This window comes from Patagioenas fasciata, chromosome 7, assembly GCF_037038585.1.
Source record: "Patagioenas fasciata isolate bPatFas1 chromosome 7, bPatFas1.hap1, whole genome shotgun sequence".
In the NCBI taxonomy this organism is placed as follows: Eukaryota; Metazoa; Chordata; class Aves; order Columbiformes; family Columbidae; genus Patagioenas; species Patagioenas fasciata.
In genome coordinates this window covers 20,930,972-20,954,815 of record NC_092526.1, presented here as the reverse complement: position 1 = coordinate 20,954,815, position 23,844 = coordinate 20,930,972, and the positions used below count along the sequence as shown (strand labels likewise).

General features: G+C 42.8%; 1 protein-coding gene and 1 long non-coding RNA gene across 5 annotated transcripts in view; one reads left to right on the top strand and one right to left on the bottom strand.

Moving 5' to 3' along the window:
* Window positions 1–9,394, bottom strand: part of CERS6 (ceramide synthase 6) — a 117,586-nt gene extending 108,192 nt beyond the window's left edge. For both annotated transcript variants that reach the window (XM_065841287.2, XM_065841288.2), the window contains exon 1: window positions 9,078–9,394. In XM_065841287.2, coding sequence (XP_065697359.1) covers window positions 9,078–9,247 — 170 coding nt within the window. In that variant the 5' untranslated portion in view covers window positions 9,248–9,394. The remainder of the gene's footprint in view (window positions 1–9,077) is intronic.
* Window positions 9,395–9,416: 22 nt separating this feature from the next.
* On the top strand, window positions 9,417–23,827 carry LOC139828423 (uncharacterized). 3 transcript variants are annotated; one of them, XR_011739989.1, is made up of 3 exons: window positions 9,417–10,079; window positions 17,328–17,454; window positions 23,614–23,827. It is a non-coding gene; the product is annotated as an uncharacterized lncRNA (long non-coding RNA). The 3 variants fall into 3 exon arrangements; XR_011739988.1 differs by having other exon boundaries at window positions 23,593–23,827; XR_011739990.1 differs by lacking the exon at window positions 23,614–23,827 and adding an exon at window positions 20,174–20,546.
* The last annotated feature ends 17 nt before the right edge of the window (window positions 23,828–23,844 follow it).

Sequence of the window (23,844 nt, the reverse complement as noted above, 5' to 3'; positions counted from 1 at the left end):
TCCTATCAGTTCTCTCCCTTCTCTCATACTAGGTGTGTGGGAAAAGTTGACAGATAAATATCAACCACCCAATTACCACACAATTATTGCTTCAATACATACAAAACACGCTGTTGCTTGTGGTCTAACCACTTGCTTTTCTTTTTTTCAACAGCTTCTTTCCAACACAATGGCTATAAGTGGAATAAACACACCCAACTGGACCAAATCATCCTGTCCAGCAGCATGCTTTGGACAACCACAAGTAGTGAACAGCAGGAAGTTCAAGAAAATGGACAACTGTGGAAAAGTTTTTCAATGGACACATTCCCACTCATGACCCACTTACTATCTAAAACTCTGCTTTCAACAGAAGCAACTGGTCTCACCAGTTGCAAGGGGGATTCTGGTCTCAATGACTCACTGGTCTCATCTGCTGCAGAAGCACAAGGAAAGCCACAGCCCTGCCAGCCAGCTGGTGAGAGGCTGGAGCCCTCCAGCTCCCCAGGTGAGCAGGTCTCCTCCTGGTTGAGAAGTATGCCAGAGGAGCCCACCACCACTGACTTCACCCACTGCCCCCAAAATTTCTCAGCTCACTTTCATTCACATAAACTTAATTTTGCCTGCTCTGTCATGCTGTAATGCCTGCAGGTTTAGACTAGCATTCCATGTTCATGCTGCCTACCTACAAAGTTTGACCAGTTGCCATATCAAGGCTGATTCCTGTACTTCCTAAGGAACTTATCTTGTTCGGACTGTCCCCAACACACCAGGCTGTTTCTCTCCAGCTATGTGGACCACTGCATTTCTCTCAGCAACAGATACATCACAAAGTCACAACACACAAGCAAAAGCAAGCACAAGGGATATTACAAGAGATACTACAATGTGACACACTGATCTTTTCACATTACTCACTTTAGTGATCAGTAGCTGCTTTTGGGTAACCAGAGTCTCTTTACTTTGCACCATGCAGTACACTTGGTTCCAAATAAGCAATTCCTGCCATGGCACAAAGGTGTCTCTCACTGGCCTGGGCAGTTATATTCATTTGCACCATTTGTCCAGGTAGGCAGTATTGGTGCAAAAGCAGCTTTCAGAGTTTAAAGTTCCATGTGACTACAGGATGCGAAACATCGTAGCAAAGTCCAGGCAAAGTAGAATGGCCTCTGCTTCCATCCTCTACCAGTGAGGAAGTGAGCCCACGGACACAGTAAGCAATTGCCCAGTGAAAAGTTCAGGTATCTATACAGTGTCATATAGAACTGAATGCAGTCAGCAACAGAAGCAAAAAGGGAGTGAAGAGATCCCAATTCCAAAGTGAGGATTCCAGCATCATTTCTATCAAGCCTTTTCCTCTTTCTGCTTGTGGAACTAGAAAACAAAGTTTATCTCAGAGAGTGGCAAAGGGGCAATGCATAAAAGTGATGACACCATATGTGAAAAACAGAAGAGCCACTTTTTCCTCTGGGTCACCCCATTACTGTCAAAAATAGAACAACCAGCTTGTTACAAAGGATAGGCAAATACTACTGCATGCACAAATACTCAAGAAGCCTTAGGATTCTAAGATTTTATGCTAATGAACACCCTCTGGGGTCTAACCTCTGTTTTTCTGCACCAGTGTAACTATGACAGCTAGATGTATTAATTTTATATATAGTACTATAGGCTATCCCACCCCGCTCCACACCCCTATAGGGGAAACCAAGACAGGGAAGCTTTTACTGCACTCACACTGAGAAAACATGCAAGTAATTTAGATATATTGGTTTAACCATCCTAGTGTGACCTGTGGGCGCAAAGAAGGCTTTTCATCATTTCAGACCAGACTTTAAAGTGCATCATTTATAATATTAAAATTGAGGCTTAGGTTAGTGAACCTGAAAGATACTTCATTAATACAAGGTAGTCTGGAGAAACTTAGCATTCCATTCCTCCCTGTGCAAAAGGTCATTTGGATTAATAACAAATACATAAATATATAAATATATATGTATATATTATAAAATACACAACACAGCTAACTGGATGTTATGCTTCTTTATGGCTGTTAGACATTCTTAATAATTGTACGGACAATTACCTTGAGAACTTAAATTTGATTATGCTACCTCAGTAACAGTTATGTAAGGCTTCACAATTGGTCAAGAGACAAAATTTGCCATTTTAAGACGTATTAACTACATAGGAAAAAAAATTGTTACAGTTTTCTCTCTGCTTTTGGTCCAGAGGTCACAGCTTTGTGTTACAGGTCCACCGGCATTATGAAAAGCATCTCTAGGATTATAACTGGTTATGCTAAATACTCCAACTCTCCTGCCGCCACCTCAATTTGACTATTTTGGAATAAACAGAAAGGTATAATCCTTATGGGAAACTGATGAATGCCAGATGGTGTAATTAGTCTTCTGTAAGGACCATGTGCTAAAAAGACTTTCTCACAGAGGACAGAAGATATCAGCCCATCTGATTGTCAGAAACTTTGCTCACATTAAAGCAAGACACTAGTGATTCCTCCTCTCTCAAGTGATCAAAGACCCACACGCTTCCCTCCCTCTCCATTAACCTGGATGCCCATCCCTGCTGCACCCCCAGTATCTATAAGTGTGCAATGAGGTAAGGAAATGACTGGTGTAGAAAACCACAGAGGAATGGAGGTGTTAGATGAACACCTCCAAGGAACTGCTGATACATATCACATGTATCCAACTATCCATAAGGAGCCAACTACAGTCTCAAGCACACTACTGAGTATCATATAAGATTACATAACTTAGGAAAGGTACATACTCTTACACTGTAAATTTAACTTTCTTGTCAAAACTCCAAGACCACCTTGAGACGGACACAGAAACCCCAAATGCTAATTAACTGTTAAACTACTGTAGACGTTGGATATTTAACAACTATTGGAGAAAAAAAAATGCAAATTATGGCCAAGTAAGCACTGTTAGCTCAGACATCCCTTTCCTCTCTACCCTGTTGACAGATAACAGAGTCAAGAGAAGAGATTTCCCCAAATGTTAATTTATTAAATGCTTGGTATGGACAAATAAGACACAGGTCTGTAGATGTGTAGAAAGAGGCAGCATACCAGAAGCTCTTCTTTTTCCGAGAACAAATTCTTAGCAAATGTCTGTTAATCAGCGACAGAAGCAGAAGCAGGAGGAACCAAAAGAGTCACAGGCAATTTGGATCCAAATGTGCAATTACAGGAATCCAGCCAGGAACTGAATAGGAGTTTCTAACAGTAACTGGAACTGCACTCCGACAAAACCCCAGGAACAACAGCTCTGCCCCAGTAACAGGCTCCCAGTACCCAGCAATGACCTGTCACCGAAACCTTTCCCTCAGCCAAGCTGTGGTTTGGTTGTTGTACTTCTGTCACGTGGCTATTTTAGAAATCAGTTTTAATGGAGCTCAACACATATTTCCCACTGAATTCCCAATTTTGAGATTGACACTAATGTGGTCCTTTACAAGGACATTTAACTAGCAAGCATTTTATCCACTCCACCGTATCTTAAAGGAACTTTCTCAGCTTATATCCGAACATATGACTACATTACACAACAGAGTACCAGCCAACCCAGACACAATCAAGACAGGTGAACAGACACAGCACTGGTCAGAGCTGGTAGGACAGAGCTCCACTCATGCCAAGAAGACAATAGTTCTGCAGGTAAAAACAATCATTTTGTTGTGAGGTATCTGCTTTTGTTAGCAGCTGAAGCTCAAACACTGCAATGCTAGGAAACAAAAACTGGTTATATAAAGGAAAAATAAATGACACAAAATAACTAATGAAAAGAAAGACAGAAAGGGACGGTACAACCAGCAAAATATAAATTTATTTTAAAGCTATTTACTGGTAATACTCTATTGTTACTATTTTTAAAAATGGTTTGAAGTTTAAACAAAATAGCTTTTTCAGTTATTTTCTTTACATTGCCTGTGTCTTTTCATAGGAAGTTTTTTATTTCAATGTCTTATTCCATTTCAACTGAATTAAGTATCTAATAAGCCTCAATCAAGCACAAAAAGACCTTACACATCATATTAAAAAAAAAAAAAGAGAAAAAAGAAAACTGAGAAAACCATTGTCAGTGAACACATGCATCCACTCACACAGAAGTGAGTTATACCTGAATGATCAGATTTTGCCTCACACACAGGGAACTAAGCAAGAAATCTACAGATATCACAGCCTACAAACAGGTTTTGATAGAACTGACGATCATTGCCCCACTCAGACTTCCCAAATGATGCCATGGGCTGCTGGAAATGCAGCAAGGTTGTACACTCCCTTCCAAACTCTGTCTCTTGTCTATCCTCCTTCTTGTTGTAAGAAAGTACCAATACTAGATGTCTTAGGGACTACTAAAATTAAATCTGTATGTATATACCACACACCAGAAACACTTGCAAGGCGCTAATGTACTGTCACCTGAATAAATTTTTACAGCTAGCAAAATATATATATACTCATTAATTTTTTTTTTCTCTCTCTCTGTACACACACACCCTGCCAGTCATTGTATTATGTCACCTTGATCCACTAGGAATTCTACTGTGTCATACTAAAATGACAATCAGCTGAGGTTACCTTTGAGGCTGAATTATCATTATAAAAGCAAAATGTCACGCAAAAGCTGTTAAATTTCCATACACTCAATATCTAACCGCGTCTTGATCTGAGTGATAGTAAATGATAAGGCTGGCTCAGTTTAAATCAGGACTGCTGGAGGGTTGTTCCTATATATAATCAAGCTATCCCTGACCATATGAGCCATTCCATCACCTGATGAATAGCAGATTCACCTTTGAGAACTGCCCCCACATCAAGGCCAGAGGACAATAAAGGCATTATAAGCCTCGTTTGCTGATTTATGGAGCTATTTCAGATCTGAACCCAAACTGCTGCTTAGAAGGTGAGCAGAATAAAGCACACTGCAACTACAATGGCATGGGATATGATAAACTTGAGTAGATGAGCCAAGTGTAAAGAAAGCAGTAATATCAGACAACTTGACTCAGGAGATTGCTGGACCACATCAGAAATCTGTCTACTTTGCACTTCTTCTGGAGGACTCAGCAAATTTCTCCTTTGGAAGAAGTCTCTAAAGCAGAGGTGTGTTACCCTCTTGTTTTGTGTCCAACAAGCACACTGACTCCTGAGCAATCATTATTTTCATGTAACCACACACCCCTCACAGAGGACACGCTTGGATGATAGGAACGGATGCTGCTGCTGAGCAGTGAGGTCTAGCGCAGAGGGAGAGGAGCCATGTGATCCCATAAAAGAAAGAAGAAAAACTGTATTTGCGCAGAATTACAGATGTTGCTTTATCTTTTTAGGTAAATCAAAACTACAACATCCTGCTATTAGTAAGGCCAGTTTCAATTCAGCTTTGCCTGCACTAGATCTGGAAAGGATCTAGCAAGACAGAGACTGGTATTATTGAGCATTTATGTTATCTTCTTATAGCTGAAGGCACTGTATGGTACAGGAGGGGATCCTTAATCACATACATGCCTTTAAAAATTTTAAGACACACAAAATTGATGGATACTATGAAGAAATATGTCCCCACATTACCACTGCATTGCTCAACTTCTGCCATCTTCGAAATTACTTGGTAGCACTATCTTTGCACTTAGTTATTACAGTTTTCTAAAAATGTACTTTGTGTTCAAAGAAAGAGATAAATGAGAAGGAAGGGAAAAGACAAAAGGCTGTTAAGGTATTTTAGCACCTCATCCGTAACTACGATGGCCTCAGCAGATAGATCCACTAAATCTCATGGTTATGAGATTATACCTCAGAGCAAAGCTTATTTCAAGAGCACTCATCATCATCAGATCCAATTGCTGAAGCAGTTCAGCATACCCTTAATGTTCTAATCTGCTTTTTCCTTTCATTCAAGAGTGCTAGTCAGGGAAATCAGCAAAACGTTGTTTATTTGAAAGAAAAAAAAGAACATTTCAGAAGTCTCTAGATTCTTTTCTTGGTTAGTTGACTCACTAAATCAGTAACAAAAAAAAAAAAAAAAAAATCCCAGTAGGATTAACTCTGTTAATAATAGGTGAATATGTATGGAAAAAAATTTCCCAGTTCTGTCATTTCAGTTGCACCCACAAATACATACGTATATAGAATATAAATATATATGTATGAATGAAGTCAACTTTTAACCCTTAGCATGACAGGTTTCATTGCCCAGACATATCAAGAACTTCGTAAGCAAAGAAACACAAAGTCCAAATCACAGTTCCCCTTGAACCACATTTCTTACTACTGCGAAGATCCATGAAGTTAATCACCCCTCATAGCAAGGGAAATAAAACCATACTGCTCCAGCAGCTTCACAGCAGCTGACTGCTAGGGAGTCTGAAAATAATGGATATAAAATACGCAATCAGATTCTTAACACCCTGTGACTGCTTACCTACCAATATAAAGAATTGCAAGAGCACCTGTATTAGCTATCTTATTATACAAAACAAAACAGAGACTAAAGTGACGTTACAAATATTTCAGTACAACTGTGGATTTAAAGTATCCTGGAGGTTTTTAAAAATGTTTTACAGCATCTATTTTTCTTTAGTTGCTACCATTACAAAACTGGAGAACTGTTACACATCGGCAATAGCTTTTTCCAGGATGTAGCATGTATAACAGTTATCCACAGCTTTAGTTTTGAAAGGAAAAATTGTAGCTGTTTAAATACACGGAAGAATTAAAAATGATCACTTTAACAGATATGCTTGCTTCTCTTTTATTCTAGATCTTGTATGGCTTTATCAATTGAAATAATTGCAAGCCTTGAATTAATGATGTGCATGAGGCATTTCTGTGGCTCCCAACAAGCAAAGCACAGAGGTCTGACAAAATAAATTACCAATGCGCAATAATAAGGCTTGTTCTTCCAGCCATTCAAATCAAAGACAATCCTCCTGCTTTGGTCAGTGGAAGCAGGTCCAGTCACTTTCGCTTGGTCTGCTTTAATAAAATGCTCTACATTAAAAACCACAATTGTACCATGCCACGAAGATTAATCCCACACAAAACGGCCTTATCCTACTCTCACAGTGGAGTTTTACAAATGATTTGAAATTAAAAGGAAAAAAAGTGTTAAAAAAACCTTCTAGGAGGACTCTCACCTACTATCACGTTAGCAGAACTCACTTCCAGATCTAAATGTCAAAATTATCCTAATGAATATAAGGGAATTATGAAAACATACTGATTTTCTCATCGGTGTAACTTTTAAAAATATAATGTACTGCAAAATTAAAAATTACTTTAAATGAATGAAGAGAAAAAACAACAGAGGGAGAGGATACAGACTACTAAATAATCAGAGTAGCTTCCATAATGCTAACAACAGCCGCACCAGAACTAGCAGAAACAACGTGATTCCAAGTTTAGGCTGAAATTGTCTCCCTGAATAACTAACTGTTCCTTCATCTAAACACAGCCCTGCATACGTACTGCAGTTCAGATGGCAAGAGATGCAACATCACGCACCCACTTTCAGCACTCAAAACCACACATTGTACAAGTTGTAAAGCAAAAAAACCCTACATGCTAATGATTTTACATTATCTAAATACTTGGCACTCTAACTGTAACTATATTGCAGTATTTAACTCAGGATTAGTGTTTAAATCAACTTTTGATAACCCCAGATTTTCAGGTAGACCACAGGTTTTGACATTTTTTTCAATGAATCTGTAGAGCAAAAGAGAAGTTAGCAACAACCCATGACAGCTTATTTCTCAAAACAAATGTGGTCCTCTCAACTGAGTCATGAAAGCAGCCAAGTTTTTCACAAACCAACATTACAGGTACCACATTCTAACCAGGGTGAGGAAATGCCTAGATGTGGAGTGCTACCTGGCAGATGAGCTTTTTATCATTTTTAAAGCACCTTTATAGCACTTCCCTGGCATGTGATAACTACTGGTCTTCCTTTATCTCGCTTGACTACCCTAACAGCATTGCTTAGGAAGACAGCACTGAAAACACGTAGGAGTTGGCACAGGCAATCGTTCTTTTGTTCTCTGCAGATGGAGGGAACACCACCTTTGTCAGGCAGCACAGAAGTCTGTGCCAGTGAGCAACCCACTTTGCTTCAGCTGCCCCTGTGACAGGCAGCCTCTGCTAAATACCCCTAAAGAAACACTCCTAGAAGAGTAGTCATTGCTGACCAATCACTAATTTGACGTCCTGTGTTCAAATATACATATACACATATTTATATGTTTGTGAAATGTGTATTTTGAATTCAGCAATCTCAGAGAACGGCTAGTTTAGTTCAGTGATGAACAACGTCTGGAGCGGCTCCTCACTGGGATCCTACATCCCGACAGCACTGGGAGTACTCCCGACCTGTGGCACGGAGCGTTCACACCGCTTCCACACGAACTGCCAGAGCCAACCTCTGCTCATCACCACAGCCTGACCCTGGGGCCACTGCTCACCTCCAAACCTCCCATTCCGACCGCAGCAGCCGCCGCTCGCCCCGCGGCCACGCAGGGGGAAAGCAGAGCCGGTTTCGCCTCAGCTTACTCTCTACAGAGCGACTCTGCGGCGGGGGCACGGCCAGACTCTACCGCCGGGACAGCTTCCCGCCCCGTCTTCACCGGCGGGAGCCGCCCTCCTTGCAGGGCTTCCCTGAGGGGGGCGGCCAGAACCCCACTGCAACCCGTGTGTAGCGGCCCGCGGGCGGGCAGGCCCCGGGTCGCACAGGTGCCGAATGGCCAGGGCGCCGCGGCCGCCGCAGGTGGAGAGGAGCCTGCGCCCATTCCCGGGGAGACCTCGCCTCCTATCGCCCGCGCCGGGCCGCGCTGCGGGCAGCGGGAGAGGAGCGCCGGCTGCCTCCAGACCCCCTCCACTTTCCTGCAGCGGGCCCGCTACGTGACCGACCAAGAAGAGAGGGAAAATGTAAGAGCCTGGCAAGGCCGGGAGAGAAGCGGCGGTGGGAGGGAGACGCCGGGCAGCCAAGGTTCCCTGGCTGCCCCTCAGCGAGCAGCCGCGCAGCCCGCCCAGTCCCGCCGAGCCCGCGGCGGCGCGGGCGGCTCGGCATTACCTTTCGAAGAGCAGCCGGATCATGAAGATGCAGAAGGCCAGGGGGAAGGCGAGGTAGAGGTCCTCCGCCTGCGGGAAGGCGGCTTCCTCCGTGCTCTGCAGGTCCGCCCAGGTGACGTTGTGCGGCAGCCAGAACCGTTCGTTCCAGAACCAGGCGAGGATCCCTGCCATCTTTGCTTTGTCTGCCGCGGCGCCCCGCGCTGCGCTGCGCTCCGCTCCGCCCGCCGGCCTCCCTCACCGCGGCGAGGCGTGTGCGAGCGGCTGCCGGGGTAGAGGAGGATGGAGGCGCGTCTCAGCCCAGCCGCCGCTGATGATGCTGCTGAGCGGTGCCGGCTCCCCGCCCCGGCCGCCCGGCGGGGGCAGCGCCGCCCCGCCTGTCACACGGCCGCGCCGCCCCCATTGGCTCCCTCCTCGCCGCGCGGCTGCTCGGCTCCCTCGGACCCCGCCGCGCACCGGAGGCGGCACCGGGCTGGCCTGGCCGGAGGCAGCGTCCCCCCGGCCCTCTTCCGCCCGAAAAACCCCCACCGAACCCTGAACCAGAAATTGCGCGGCCTGGGCGAGCAGGGACCCTGTCCTGGGGACATTCGCCGCGGTGGCAGCGCGCTGCACCCGCCGGGACGCAGCCTCCGCCTCAGCGCCGGCTCGGCGTCCGACCAGCCTGGCGGGAGCGCGGATCCGCGCCTTGTCACCCCCCTTGTCACCCCGCCGGGCTGCCGGGCTGACCCAAAACTCCTTTTCTGAACTCGGCAGGGCCACACGGGCCGGTACCGGCTGCCTCAGCCTGAGTAAGCCCTGCCAGGAGCACCGCTCTCTGCCCTCCCCTGGTGAGGCGGTAAAATGGGAGCGAGACCGTCCTGGCTGAAAGGACCCTCTGAAACATTTAGTGATTCAACTCTGTATGCATGTACGGCACACAAGGTAAATGAGGCATGGAAAACTGTCTGAGGGCACACCACCCATCAGCAACAAAACGGATGTCAGGACTGTGGCTTTGCACACCCAGGTAAAGAAAACCTTTTTGTCTATGCATATTTTTACAAGCTGCAAGAGGAAAACTCTAATTGTCTCCACCAGACATTATGGCAAAGGTGACTGGCAGGCTTTAGTGTAGATGTAGCCACTAGACTATGTGCATAGTGGTCCAGGCTCACACGAAACTACTTCAAGTAGTAGTTATGCTGATCCTGTAACATCACTATTTTGTCTGTCCTGCCTTGCTTTATTTTAGATGGCTTCAGTTTTCTCCCCTGTATCATCACATTCTCTCTACTGAATACTAAGATACACTGACTTCTGCACATGGCAATACTCCAGAGTTTTATCATCCTGCCTTTGGGTTTTCTGCCAGCTTGCTCTTTTTTCCCTACTGACTCTACTTGCCCTTCCTGAAAAATTAATTGCACATCTCCTCGTGTCTGTGCTGAAGAAAATTCTAAGTTAAACACACGACTCCAATGCTTTTAAAAATGCTATACCAATTTAAACAAAACAAACCATTTCTGTATATGGAAAGAATTTCCATCTAGGACATTTCAGGGAAGGTTCAGGAAATGCTTTGGCAGGATGGCTGAGGAGCCATGAGGGTGAACCTGCCACTGGATGTTTCTGTTTTATTGCTTAGCCAACATCCTAACTGTCCATAATTATTGTGATTCAGTTCTTGTGGTTGCTTATAGGGGAGAGAGAAAAGAGCTGGTAGCTGAAGGCTGCTCCATGGACGCCTGGTCCTTTAAATGGTCTGAAACAAAGTGTGGGTTCTAGCACCGCTGTCAGATTTGCCTGCCCCCATCTCTTCCTTTGCTGTGATTAGAGCAGTGCTCACTGCCCATCTGAGCCCTCAGCTTCCCCACAGTTCCAGGCCTATGCATAATCATCTCAGGATCCTATAATACTGTGAGTGTCTGACTTGAGCTATCTGTCAAAACTCAGGGCTTTGCTGTGATTTTCAGTTCAGAGGGCAGACTGACCATGGGAGCCGCACGCCTCTAATACAGCCTTCTTCACTTACAAATAATGATATTCTGAGCAAAAGAAAACATTTCTTTGCTGAAATCAGCAAGAACTTTTTTAGCCAGTGCCAAAAACATAACTGTCTAATATCTTCCTTCGTCCTCCTAACCTCTCTGCCTTGTTATCATGGCCAGATTTCACCCATCTTCCAGGACTGTCTCACAAACACCTGAGCTAGCTCCCGCACATATAAATATACCTCTCTTCAGTTACAATACCCAAATCATCCAGATCACTCAGTTTTCTGAATGGACTTGCATAAAGCAGCCTTAAAGGGAGATATGAGTGTGTGTCCTCAGAATGACCTCAGAAGCATAAACTTTGAAATCTATTGATGAAAAGCTTTTTATATATCATTATAATAGCTGACAATACACAGATAACCATTTGCTCCATTAACGATAATTGTGTTTAAGGCAAAGTTAATTTTAATTAGAAAATTGGTATCATTATCCTGCACCTGAAGGTGACCTGTCTTTTTGCAACATATTTCAATATTCCAGTCTATTTAGAAGTATATTCGATATTTATGTTTGTTTCCAATACAATGAATTAGTTCTTTCCCAGCCAGTACTGAGGCTTGCAAGGGCTGGTGCTCAGCATTGCTTGTGTACACATACAGGAAAGGAACAGATCTTTGCAAAGTGAACCTAACAACAGTAATAATCTGATGATGCATAAGAGCTTAATTTCTGCTGAACAATTAGTGTAATTGCTTTCTGTATCAGACTAAAATTATGACAGGACAACAGATCTCTAAGCATATCTGAAAATGAATGACATTTCTGAAGCATTTGGGAGGATGACCAATTAAAACCTTTTAATTGAATTTAAACTGTAGCAGCAATTATGTAGACATAGCCAAGACAGGATTATGCAATGAGGATGCCTGAATCTTGTGCTTTGGAGGGAGATATTACCAGGCTTTGTTTTTCTGCCCACTAGAACAAGTGTATTAAGTGCATTTTCACACAGCAGAAGACTGACTTCCTTTGCCCACCAGCCTCACTTCTCTCCATGGCCACAAAATTCCAGTAGCTTCTTCACATCAGATTAGGAGATTGCTAGTACTTGATTCTTTACAGGTCAGAATAAACCATATGACACTTTCCAATGTAGATGTGTTTTAATATATGGAAATTCAAAAAGTTTTCTGGAAAATGTAGATTGGTTTTCTATCAATACTGAACTGCTTAAAATAAACCAGTAGTCTATGTTGTCTTAGGCTTCCACACAAATATAAACACACATGCAGAGCAGATATTTAAAAAAATGTGTAGTATTTAGACATTACTAAGATAAGAGAGTTGCTTGAAGTATTGAACACATATCAGTTGAGCAGGACAGTGTTATAAAAGGTACTGCAAAAATTGCAAAGAAAAGCAACATGTTGTTTAAATTCAGCTGTTTAGCAGAGAAATGTCATTTAAATTTTCAAGCACTACATTCATGCTGCAAATATGGCTTGAATTAAAAGCTTGTAACAAAACCTTGGAGGTTTCCTTAGAGGATATTGACAGAGATCTTTCCTACTAGGGGAGATGTTTGAAAAGCAGCTTTACTAGTTTACAGTAGGTAATAACCCACTTTTTATTGTTATGGCTTATTTATCTATCTAAAGTCAACAGGAGTGTGTATCACATCACTAAACCACTTTGAATGAGTTTGGTAATGTGTATTTTTTAGCACTCTTGTGTCTGTGCCCTACTGCTGGCCACCTGGAAGAGTTCCTCCACCAAAACAGGAAAAGCTGCAGCAAAACCTTGTGATTTTAAAGGACTGCTGAAGAATTGAAAGCAACCAGCCAAAAATGTTATCTCATTTAGCCTGCTGTAACTCTGTAGTAGTGCCAGGCTTACACACAGGGAACTGCTATCAGACTCTGGGCCAGTCCACTTAATGGACTGGATAGTACAGGTGCCAACAATGCAAGCCACTGAGACAGATTTTTTGTCACCCAAATCTGAACCGGGTTCTTCCTAAGCAGAAGAGATGGCTATGGCTGTCTTGTGTAAAAGCAGCAGTGCCAGTCCCATTTCCCTAGGTCTGTATCATTAGGCCACTAATGCTGCATCTAGCAGAAGAGCCAAGAACTGCCTGGCTGTTAGGCGATGGCTCTGTGCCCTCCTGGGAAAGGTAGAGGACCATGGGCATGGCCCTGAGCTGTCATTCTAACGTGTCTCCTACTTGCTGGTCCCAGCAGCTGTAGAGACTTCCAGGTTCTTGTGCAGCTAGTTTTGCCAGCTTCTCTGATAATTTTGCCTAAGAAGTAAAATCAAACTATCACAGCAGCAGTCTTCCTTACAAAAGCTATTCTGGGCCAGTCAAATCAGCCCTGACTCCTGTATGGGATTGCGTTATTCTGAAGAGACTAGTCTCACTTCACCCAATTACAAAATGATATACCTCAAATTCAAATAACTAGCAGAGCTCTGTGCAGTAGTGCTTAAAATAAATCAATACCTTAGGTGTCCCTGGGTTATATCACTTCACAGCCTTCCAATTTGTTTATCTTGGCAGAAAAGCAAGTTTTGTCCCTTGGGAAGACAAGGAATGGTAATTAGTTTGGCTGTTGTGAAAACATGTGGACAAGTAGCTCTAGCTGAAAGAGAGGTTTACCAGCCTCAGGAAGGCTTCTGCTTGTCTCCAACTAAAGTCAAGACCTGAAGCAGAACTGCTCTGTGAGGGCTGGTCAGAAGAGGAGGAAGCAGGGATCACCTGAGTCACTCTATTTCTCCATGTATCATTTGTTTCCATTGTTCACTTTGGTTTGACTTCTTGCTCTAGTTTTAAAGAAAGCGTGCCAAAGTGTACATCCTAATTATGATACAGTCATAGTTCACTTGATTTCAATGTTGCTTAACTATGAGAGCTTATGCTAAACTGCACTAGACCTTATTCAAACTACAGTAAGAGCAGTCAAAATCTTCTGCAACAATTTTAACTAAATTATCCTGAAAAAAAAAACTGCAAATGAGGTTTGCACAACTCTTAGCATAGACAGGCAGCTGCAAAAAGTGCTGCCTTTTATTATATCTCAAACTGCATTACACTTCAACTGGCATTTCAGAAACATCTACTTCATGCCTATTCATGTGGCCAGGTTTGGGCTATAGAGTCACTATAATTTACTCAGCAAAGGGACTTTTCAGACCTTCAAGCAGTCAAAATGTACTGTTTAGGGTACTGGCCAGTGTGGAGCTGTACAGATCGTGTCTCCCCAGCACCTAGGGATGCTCTGGGGGACTGCAGACTTTCAGTAGTCAGGCCTCGTTTCCACGCTCAGTAAAATCAGCACACTGACCGACCACATTGTTGTGCCTAACTCAGCAACGAATACACAATCTGGAGTCTGTGCCAACTTTATGTCAGCCATGAGGGAACAGACAATACCTGACCCTTCACACAATGAGAGAGCTAATCTGGCAGAGAAGGTCAGCTACTACAATGCTAACCCATCACACTGTTCACAGGGAATTTGAGCTGCCAGTGGGAGCTCCTGTGTGATCAGTACCTCCCATCTCACAGCTGCAAGCTGTGCTCCAGTCCTGGCAGCCCAGGAGTTATTTACTGTCTCAGCAAATCACAGTCAGAACTAAACTCACTTATTTACTGATCATCTTCAGCCAGCTTCCAAATTAATTAAATTCTGCCCAGAAGAAAATTCTCTTGGACATCTCAGCTTTTTTTTCAAAGCTCTTTACATCACTGTCACAATGTCATCTGATAACACTTTGTGTTCAGACATTAATGAAGCCAATGCTATTTAGTATTTGGTTTCAAGACTCACATAGATGTAAATTATCATTTGCCTAGGAGCTAGATGACAGGTAACTTGCTGGCAGTGGATTTTTTTTTTCTTATTACATTGTTTTAAACATCCTCTTTATAAATTTTGCTGTACTTATTTCACAGCTGTGCAGAATTTCTTTTTCTTTTTTCCACCAAAAATGTAGATTTGGATTGACTGAAACTATTGCCGATTTCATGCTGAATTTATCATAGCATTTTCATTTCCCTAGATAATCAAATATAGTATTCTGATGGTTTCAAACCAAAACATCCATTTTTTTATTTTGTAATGAGATGGCAAGAGTAAAGTTATTTCATTTTTTAAGTGAATTGGAAGTAAAATATAAATCAAATTATTGGGTAAAATCAGACACATCATAATTGTATGATACCAGTATATCTTTAAAGCTCTAGATAGTCACTAAAGATTCCCTTAGCTATGTTGATGGTGTCAAGGCTCTCAAGATTACAGGTCATGTATTATTGCAATTACATTGTTTAAGTGGAAAAGGTACCCAAAAACTGAACTGATAACTCAATGGGCCACACTCCCTGCTAGGGTAACTCTAGATCTGCTTATGCTCTACAGTGGACACAACTTACTACTGTGTTCTGTAAATACAGTCATAACTCTGCAAAAGGAAGCTGACACACCATCTTGTCTCCCTTCTTTGTCACAGAGCATAGCTATTATGGGCACTGACATGGTAAATTAGTCAGGTATGGCTTTAAGCATCTTCTGAATTGGAAATATAATACTCTATTTCTATTTTCTCTGGAGTTGTGGAGAGGAAATAAGAAAAAAAAAACAAAAGCAAAACACACAGACACCACCTCCCTACCTCCCAAACCCTCCACACACACCCCCCCCAAAACCCAACAAAAACAAAACCAAATCCACACACACAACCCCTCCCCCCCCACACACTTCAGGCTTCCCAAGCTTTGTTTCTGCCCCAGCATGCATTCTCTCTTTCACAAGTTCATTCTGGATCACTAATCAGCAGAAAAATAAGAGGATTTTTCTTCACCCCAATTATGAAAGAGGTATTGCTTTTATTCCTCCCATGAAAACAAAAAGCACCCATGTATTTCACCTGCCAGATCATGTATATAGGTGGCATCATTTTACTTTTCCTAGTGGGCTACACTCTTACATAACTCAGTGGCTGCAGCCCATTTGTATTCTCCAAAGTTTTTGTCGCCCTCTTGACACCCAAAGCAGCGTCCCACACAGTTGAGTCAACTGCTCAGCCCAGGCCAATTGCCGCTTTTGTCCTGGCACAGTTACATGGACACAGCAGCAAAATCTGCCCAGGGACTTGTCATTCCTTCAGTTTATTCTCTTCCACAGTACCTTTTGGGATCAGCAGTGGCCTATTTAGCAACTGTCTTTTTGATTAAAAAGTGTAAAGATTTATATATGTCAGTCTAAGCATCCAGAAGAGGAGACAAGTGGGTTTGTTCAGAGACATGTCGTCTTGCCTTACACAGAAATAGAAAGGCTGCATAAATAATGTACTATAAATACAGAATAAGAATGAGTATGTTGGTTTGTGCAATAGACCAGTAAACCTCCTCATCCAGAAGTAAACATGCAGAGGAATCCAAGTGATTTTGTCCTAAGCTGTGCTAGTAAAGAGAGAATAACCTCAGCCATCCCTCCTGTACCCATCAAACATTACAGGTGTAATTTGCAGCACGTCAGAGCTGACCTCACTGTACTTTTATTTGCAGTAAGGGAGAAAATTTGCATGGGATTTAGTGTAATCAATATAATTAATGTTGGACACACCTGAAAAATGCATGCAGTAGCTACTACCTCACTGTTTGATGTATTAACTGAATACTGAGAAACTAAATGAGTACAGAAGGTCCCCAGCCAGAAAAGCTGGATTGCCAGTTTGTTACTGGACTATAAAAATTCACAGCAAATAATCTGGAATCCTCATACTGATACTGCACAACATCTCCACACTAGCCATGTATCTCCAAAGGCTGAAGGAAAAATACCATAATGCTGTCTGAGGAATATTTACCAGAAGGACAAAGCAAACTTAGAGAAGTTTTTTCAAGGATTTTACATTTCACAGGGCTCCAGACAAACCACTAAATTTGTTTTACGGCAACTTCACCAAGAATTAATTTATCAAAAATTTATTTGCAATGCTAGCTTTTTATATGCTTGAAACACCAATTTATAAAAACTATCCAGAAAACATCAACCAGCAGGAATGATTTTTCCTGGACCTTTGTTTCTAAAAGTTTTCTTGTTTGTAAGAAAGACTACATTTTCTGAAGCAATACATCATCTTGAAAAGGTTGAATTATCTCCATTGCTTGGTAATTATTTTGTGTGCTCTTTGCCCACTGAATTTAACAACAAGGCGGGGAGGGGGGAAAGGACGCTGGCAATTTTGCCCTAACCGCTTCCTTCTGTCTTGTGTAGGGGAGAACCCTGGTGTGATCAATGCTGTTCCTGCTCTGTAAAGCGAGGCCATTTGTAAAGCGGGCATATCACAGACAGATGGACAGACAGACATCCTCATGAAATGATGTGGAAAACAGCAAAATTGGTAAGTCAGTTTAGTGAACCCCACAAGAAGTACTTGCAAAGACATACAGCTCTAAGCTGCATACCATGATCTAAGTATATAAGCATTCTACCAAACGGGATTAAAAGTAGTTATTAGAAACATACTTTTCGCATAACTAATTGTGTTTTACATATCTATGTAGAGATTTTTTTAAACTTTTTTTTAAGAAAATATTCCAAGCATGTAAGGCCTTTGCCCCTTTTTACCTGAAGTTCCTAAAAGCATATAGTGTTGAAATAAGAAAAAAATAGTAGGTATTAGTGGTTTTGTGTCACATATGTACAATCCATCTCTGAAATCAGTGGCAGTTTTGTTTGACATTGCGATAAACTCCTCCCCTTGCCCCTGCTCTGGTTTGGGCTTACCTACAGACTGCAGTCCCTTAGGGGCATACATGCTCCAAGCAGGGCCTTATCTGTGAGCCACAGTCTCTTGAGGTCTATGTCTGCTGTGGCATAGACTTATCCCCAGCCACAGTTGCTTTGAGGTGTACCTGTTCCAGTGTGGCCTTCTCCATGGGCCACAATGTCTTCAGAGATATACCTGCTCCAGCATGGTCTTACCTACAGCCACAGTCCCTTCAGAAGTAAACATGCTCCAACATGGCCTTACCAATGGCTGCAGTCCCTTCAGAGCTGTACATGCTCCATCATGGGCTTGTCTGCAGCCACACACTTTGAGGTGCTCTGGCATGACCTCTTGCACAGCCACAGATGCTTCAAGGTGTACCCACTGCAGCATGGACTTACCCACAGCTACAGATGCTGCAAGGTATACATTATTCTCCAGTGTGAACTTATCCTGGGGCCACAGTCCTTTCAGAGGTGTACCTGCTGCAGCATGTGCTGCAGACGCTTCAAGGTGTCCTACTCCCACATGGACTCATCCACAAGTGACAGTCCCTTTGACTCAGGTTCACACCGGACTTCCAACCTGTCCAGTACAGCAGCACAGAAACAGCAGTGATGCCATGGCCATCTGGCGCATCACCATTGCTGTTATCTAAACATTCCCAGGCACAGCAGAATAAGATAATTAGCAGCACAACAAACAGCAAAAGCAAAAAGCAGCCACTAACGAGCACTACACTCTAATATGCAGTAAGGCATGTAAGCCCCATGACAAGCACAGGAGCCTGCTGATTAATAGCTAAACAGCAATAACAGCTATAAATTAGATCTAGAACATTCCAATCAAATCTGTTGTTATCTTGAACCCTTTGAGCCCCATATTGGGCACCAAAAAGGACTGTCATGGTTTAACCCCAGCCAGCACCTAAGCACCATGCATCCGCTCGCTCCTCCCCCTGCAGTGGGATGGGGAAGAGAATAAGAAGAGTAAAAGTGAGAAAACTCATGGGCTGTTGAGATGAAGGCAGTTTAATAGGTAAAGCAAAAGCTGCACATGCAAACAAAGCAAACCAAGGAATTCATTCACCACCTCCCATGGGCAGGCAGGTGTTCAGCCATCTCCAGGAAACCCAGGATCCATCACGTGTAACAGTTACTTGGGAAGACAAACACCATCACTCAAAATGTCTCCCTGTCTTTTTCCCCCAACTTTATACACTGAACATGATGTCGAATGGCATGGGATATCCCTTTGGTCAGTTGGGGTCAGCTGTCCTGGCTGTGTCCCCTCCCAGCTGCTTGTGCACCTCCAGCCTTCTCACTGGTGGGTGGTGTGAGAAGCAGAAAAGACCTTGACCCTATAAAAGCCCTGTTCAGCAGTAACTAAAACATCTGTGTGTTATCAACACTGTTTCCAGCACAAATCCAAACCATAGCCCCATACTAGCTACTGTGAAGAACATTAACTCTGTCCCAGCCAAAACCAGCTCAGTGGTCTTTATCACTCCAGACTAACCAAATCCAGGTATCAAATTACAAACTGATCAGCACTACTGCAAAACACTTTTTGTGCTGGTGCTGCCTTCTTACACTCTAGCTTTTGTCACAGTTCTGCAGAAGCCTCTCCTTCCACACAATGAAGGAGACCAGGCTATAATTTGGGAACTTTACAAACATAAATTGTACATTGGAAACCACTTTTTGTCTGCTAACCCACTTCATAAAAGACCAGAATAAATACAGCTGCAAAAACTCAGAAGCTTCCCTGCTGGGTGAGGTCTGTATCAAGACAGCTAAATTAAATAGGAGAACTGTGAACCAAGCAAATTAGGGTAGCTGAATAATATCGATTAACACTGGCAGGCTTAAAAAAAAAAAAGAAAGAGACAAATTTTTTTCCAAAGTTTCAGTCAAAACAATGGCTTTTTCTTGGAAAGGATACTCCATGTGGAAAAAAAAATTGTATTGCTTCATGTTGAATATGATCTTTTAACTAACATGCTTATCACTGTCATTATTTGCTATTGTTTATCAATAAAAGAGGTTTTCATTTACTAAAACCCCAAGTAATTAAACCTCAGGAAGAAAATGCTGCTTCTAGAAATAAGAACTCATCACAGAAACAAACAAATGAAATAATGCAAACCACAATGCACTCATTTCTAGCTATGCATTTAGGATATCAAGAGAGGATGAAGATCCAGCTGGCTGGGGCCCAGAGTGTTGGCGGGAGGAGTAGGAAATGGAGTTAAAGGGACACAGGAAGGAAAATATTATCTTTCTTTATCCTGTTGCACCTTCCAGTGGATTTGATCACTAAGTACAATATATTTTTGTTCTGCCCTCAGGGGCAGATGGGGGATGAAGACAAACACCCTGACACGATGCCAGCTGAAACCTAATTGTTTGGATGAGGCCAGTGCTCTCTGGTCTTGCCACAAGTTCAGGTTCTTCAGTCTTTTTCTCTGGAGCTCACTTTCTGCTGCTTGTGAAATCTCCCAGCTGTGGTTCAGAGCAGAAGAAAAGCTGCAGCCCTTACAAATGGGGAGCAGAGCTGGGATGGGTTATACCCTGCTGCCTCAATTATGGAGCGAAATTTTCTTCTACCGAAGTGTCACCATAACAAGCTTTTCCAGGAAATGGTAGGAGAAGGCAGACAGTGTGCTGTAGTTGCAAAATTTCAGACATAGAAAAACTCTTCACACGAGCTGTGGTTAAGCAGAGCCAGACACACACAGCTGCACTGCATTACAAAATATAAAAGCGCCCCCCAAATTTGCCTTTCTTTAAATAAATGACACTTCTTTAAAGCACATTAAGTTCCCTGTGTTATGTTTTTTAAGTCCTCTGCAGCACAGCTTTTTTTTTGGGGGGGGGGGTGGAGAAGAGGAGGGGAAAGGATGAGCCCAGTTCTACCATTTTTATGAAAGTGGCATGTAGTTTCTACCTTGAATTTCCACTGTAAAGCAAAATAAACACTCCCTGACATGTTATTTTGGGTCATACGTTGTACCTTCTGCTACATGGGTGTTTAAATCCCATTTAAAGCCAATCAGCAGGTAAAGTCACAATACAATGGCTATAATCCTCTGCTTGTTGCAATATATATGTATGATTTTCCTTGTACCAAAGTAGCATATTTGATGTATTTATTTCACTACAATAATATTTCATGTCAGTTTGAAAGCAGAGGGTCCAAACAAAGTCATGGAATTAAATCTTCAACACACATCTTGTAAGGTTTTATACTCTACAATATACTGACTCAGGCTTTGTAGTGTTAGAAAAAAAACACACACACACAAAAACCCCAACTTCATAAACACCAACATTTTGCCAGCATTAGAAGTGGTCAGCATCTGTACACTTAAGTTTTAATGACTTTTAAAATAAAAGTTAGGAAAATACTGCTTTCCCTTTGGTAAATTTAGTCTATTGTGCTGTGCTGTGTTTTACTGAATCACAGAATGTTAGGGATTGGAAGGGATCTCAAAAGATCATCCAGTCCAGTCCCCCTGCGGGAACAGGAACACCCAGATGAGGTTACACAGGAATGTGTCCAGGCGGGTTTTGAATGTCTCCAGAGAAGGAGACTCCACAACCTCCCTGGGCAGCCTGTTCCAGTGCTCTGTCACCCTCACTGAGAAGAAGTTTCTTCTCAAATTTAAGTGGAACCTCTTGTGTTCCTGTTTGAACCCATTGCCCCTTGTCCTATCATTGGTTGTCATGAAGAAGAGCCTGGCTCCATCCTCATGACACTCACCCGTTATATATTCGTAAACATTAATAAGGTCACCTCTCAGTCTCCATACTGGAACCTGGGGTTGTTCCTACCCAGATACAATACTCTACACTTGCCCTTGTTATATTTCATTAAATTTTTCCCTGCCCAACTCTCCAGCCTGTCCAGGTCCCGCTGGATGGCAGCACAGCCTTCTGGCGTGTCAGCCACTCCTCCCAGCTTAGTATCATCAGCAAACTTGCTGATAGTACACTCTATTCCCTCGTCCAAATCATTGATGAGTATATTGAATAATACTGGTCCCAGTGTCAACCCTTGAGGGACTCCACTAGATAGAGGCCTCCAACTAGGCTGTGCCCCATTGACCACAACTCTCTGGCTCCTTTCCTTCAGCCAGTTCACAGTCTGCCTCACTACCCGATCGTCCACACTGCCCTCCCTCAGTTTAGCTGTAAGGATGCTGTGGGAGACTGTGTCAAATGCCTTACTGAAGTCAAGGTAGACCACATCCACCGCCCTGCCATCATCTCTCCACCTCGTTATGTTCTCATAAAAGGCAATGAGGTTGGTCAAACACGACTTCCCCTCGGTGAAGCCATGTTGACTGCTCCTAATGACCCTCTTATCCTTGATATGCCTTGAGATGGCACCAAGAATAAGTTGTTCCATCAGTTTCCCAGGGATGGAGGTGAGGCTGACCAGTCTATAGTTACCCAGGTCCTCCTTCTTGCCCTTTTTGAAGACTGGAGTGACATTTGCTTTCCTCCAGTCCTCAGGCACCTCTCCCGTTTCCCAAGACTTGGCAAAGATGATGGAGAATGGTCCAGCAATGACCTCAGACAGCTCCCTCAGCACCCGCGGGTGCATCCCATCCAGACCCATTGATTTATGGATGGCCAGATTGCCTAATTGCTCCCTAACCCAGTCCTCATCAACCAAGGCAAACTTCTCCATTGTCCCGACTTCCTCTGGGGCCTCAGTGGTACGTGGCTCCTCAGGACAGCCTCTGGCAGAGTAGAGTGCTATGTTACACAATATATTATAGAAAGAACCCGTGGATTAAGAACCGTAACACTGAGCACTAAATGAAGTGCAAGAGCCTGCAGGGAGGGGCTGAGTTAATAACAGTGTGGATAGTCACCATGTGAGGGAGCTCTTAGTGTCAATTTGTCGACTTTTAACCACAGTTGGCAGTAGCAATTTTCTCCCTTTTTTTAATTCCACCAATCAATAGCCATAAAATGACCCAGCAGTCCATGCTTTGCAGGTGTTCTTTTGTAACAAGATAATATTAATTAGGTATTCAAATCCCTAATTGCTGTTTATTTTTTTTACTTTCTGCATCCATGATTTTTAATGCTTTCTTCTTGCAGACATTTAACTACATTCTAAGCCATTTTTCTTTCTCACTTGACTGCCTCTCTTCTGTCCTTTCCTGTATATGTGGTCATTTTCCCACTCTCTTATTATTCAAACTTAATGTTCACTAAATTCAAGCTGTAAAAAAATGTATGTTTTTACTGCACTATTATTTGAGATGGTTAATGGGTTTATTTATTAGTGCACTCACAGAATTATGATATTCTGTTTGATTTCATGCAGATTTGTTTACAAAAATCAGGCCAGGAACTGAAAGAAACCAGCAAAGAGTTCATAGGCAGAGGATATTTGAAATGGGAATTAGGAGAGTACTAAAATATGTTTAAAAAAAAATCACTCACCCACAAATACTGAAGATATTCGGTGTGTTTACCACAACATTCTCAGTGTGTGTAGTCATCTAGTGAAATAGAGTGTGGAGCGAAGCAAATATAAGCATGAGCAAGGATTATGCCAATACCAATTGGATTTGGAACAACACTGCAAGATTTTTTACCTTTAAGGATGGCAAAGGTGCCAGCCGTAAGGAGTGCCTATTGCCAAGGGTTTGTGGGTTTTTAAGAGGGGAGGAAAAAAAAACACTACCAACCAAATACAAGCATACACACAAAACCCCCCTTGTTTTTTATTTTTAATCTACCTCAGTGCTTCCTGCTTATTCTGCAGAAGGCTTGGGCGACAGAGAAAAAGATAGATGGAAAGGACCATCAGAAAGGCTGTCAGCAGCAGAACTTCAGAGGAGCAGGCGGGCAGCACTCGCAGAAGAAGCCTGAGCCCCAATGGCACCTGAGTGAGTTGGGGATTAGGGGAAGCTGCTATGAAGGGAACTGGACCTGGCAGTGGCTGATTTGAGGAAGATTTATTGTTTGCTTGACAGGAACAGAGATCAGTGTCTTG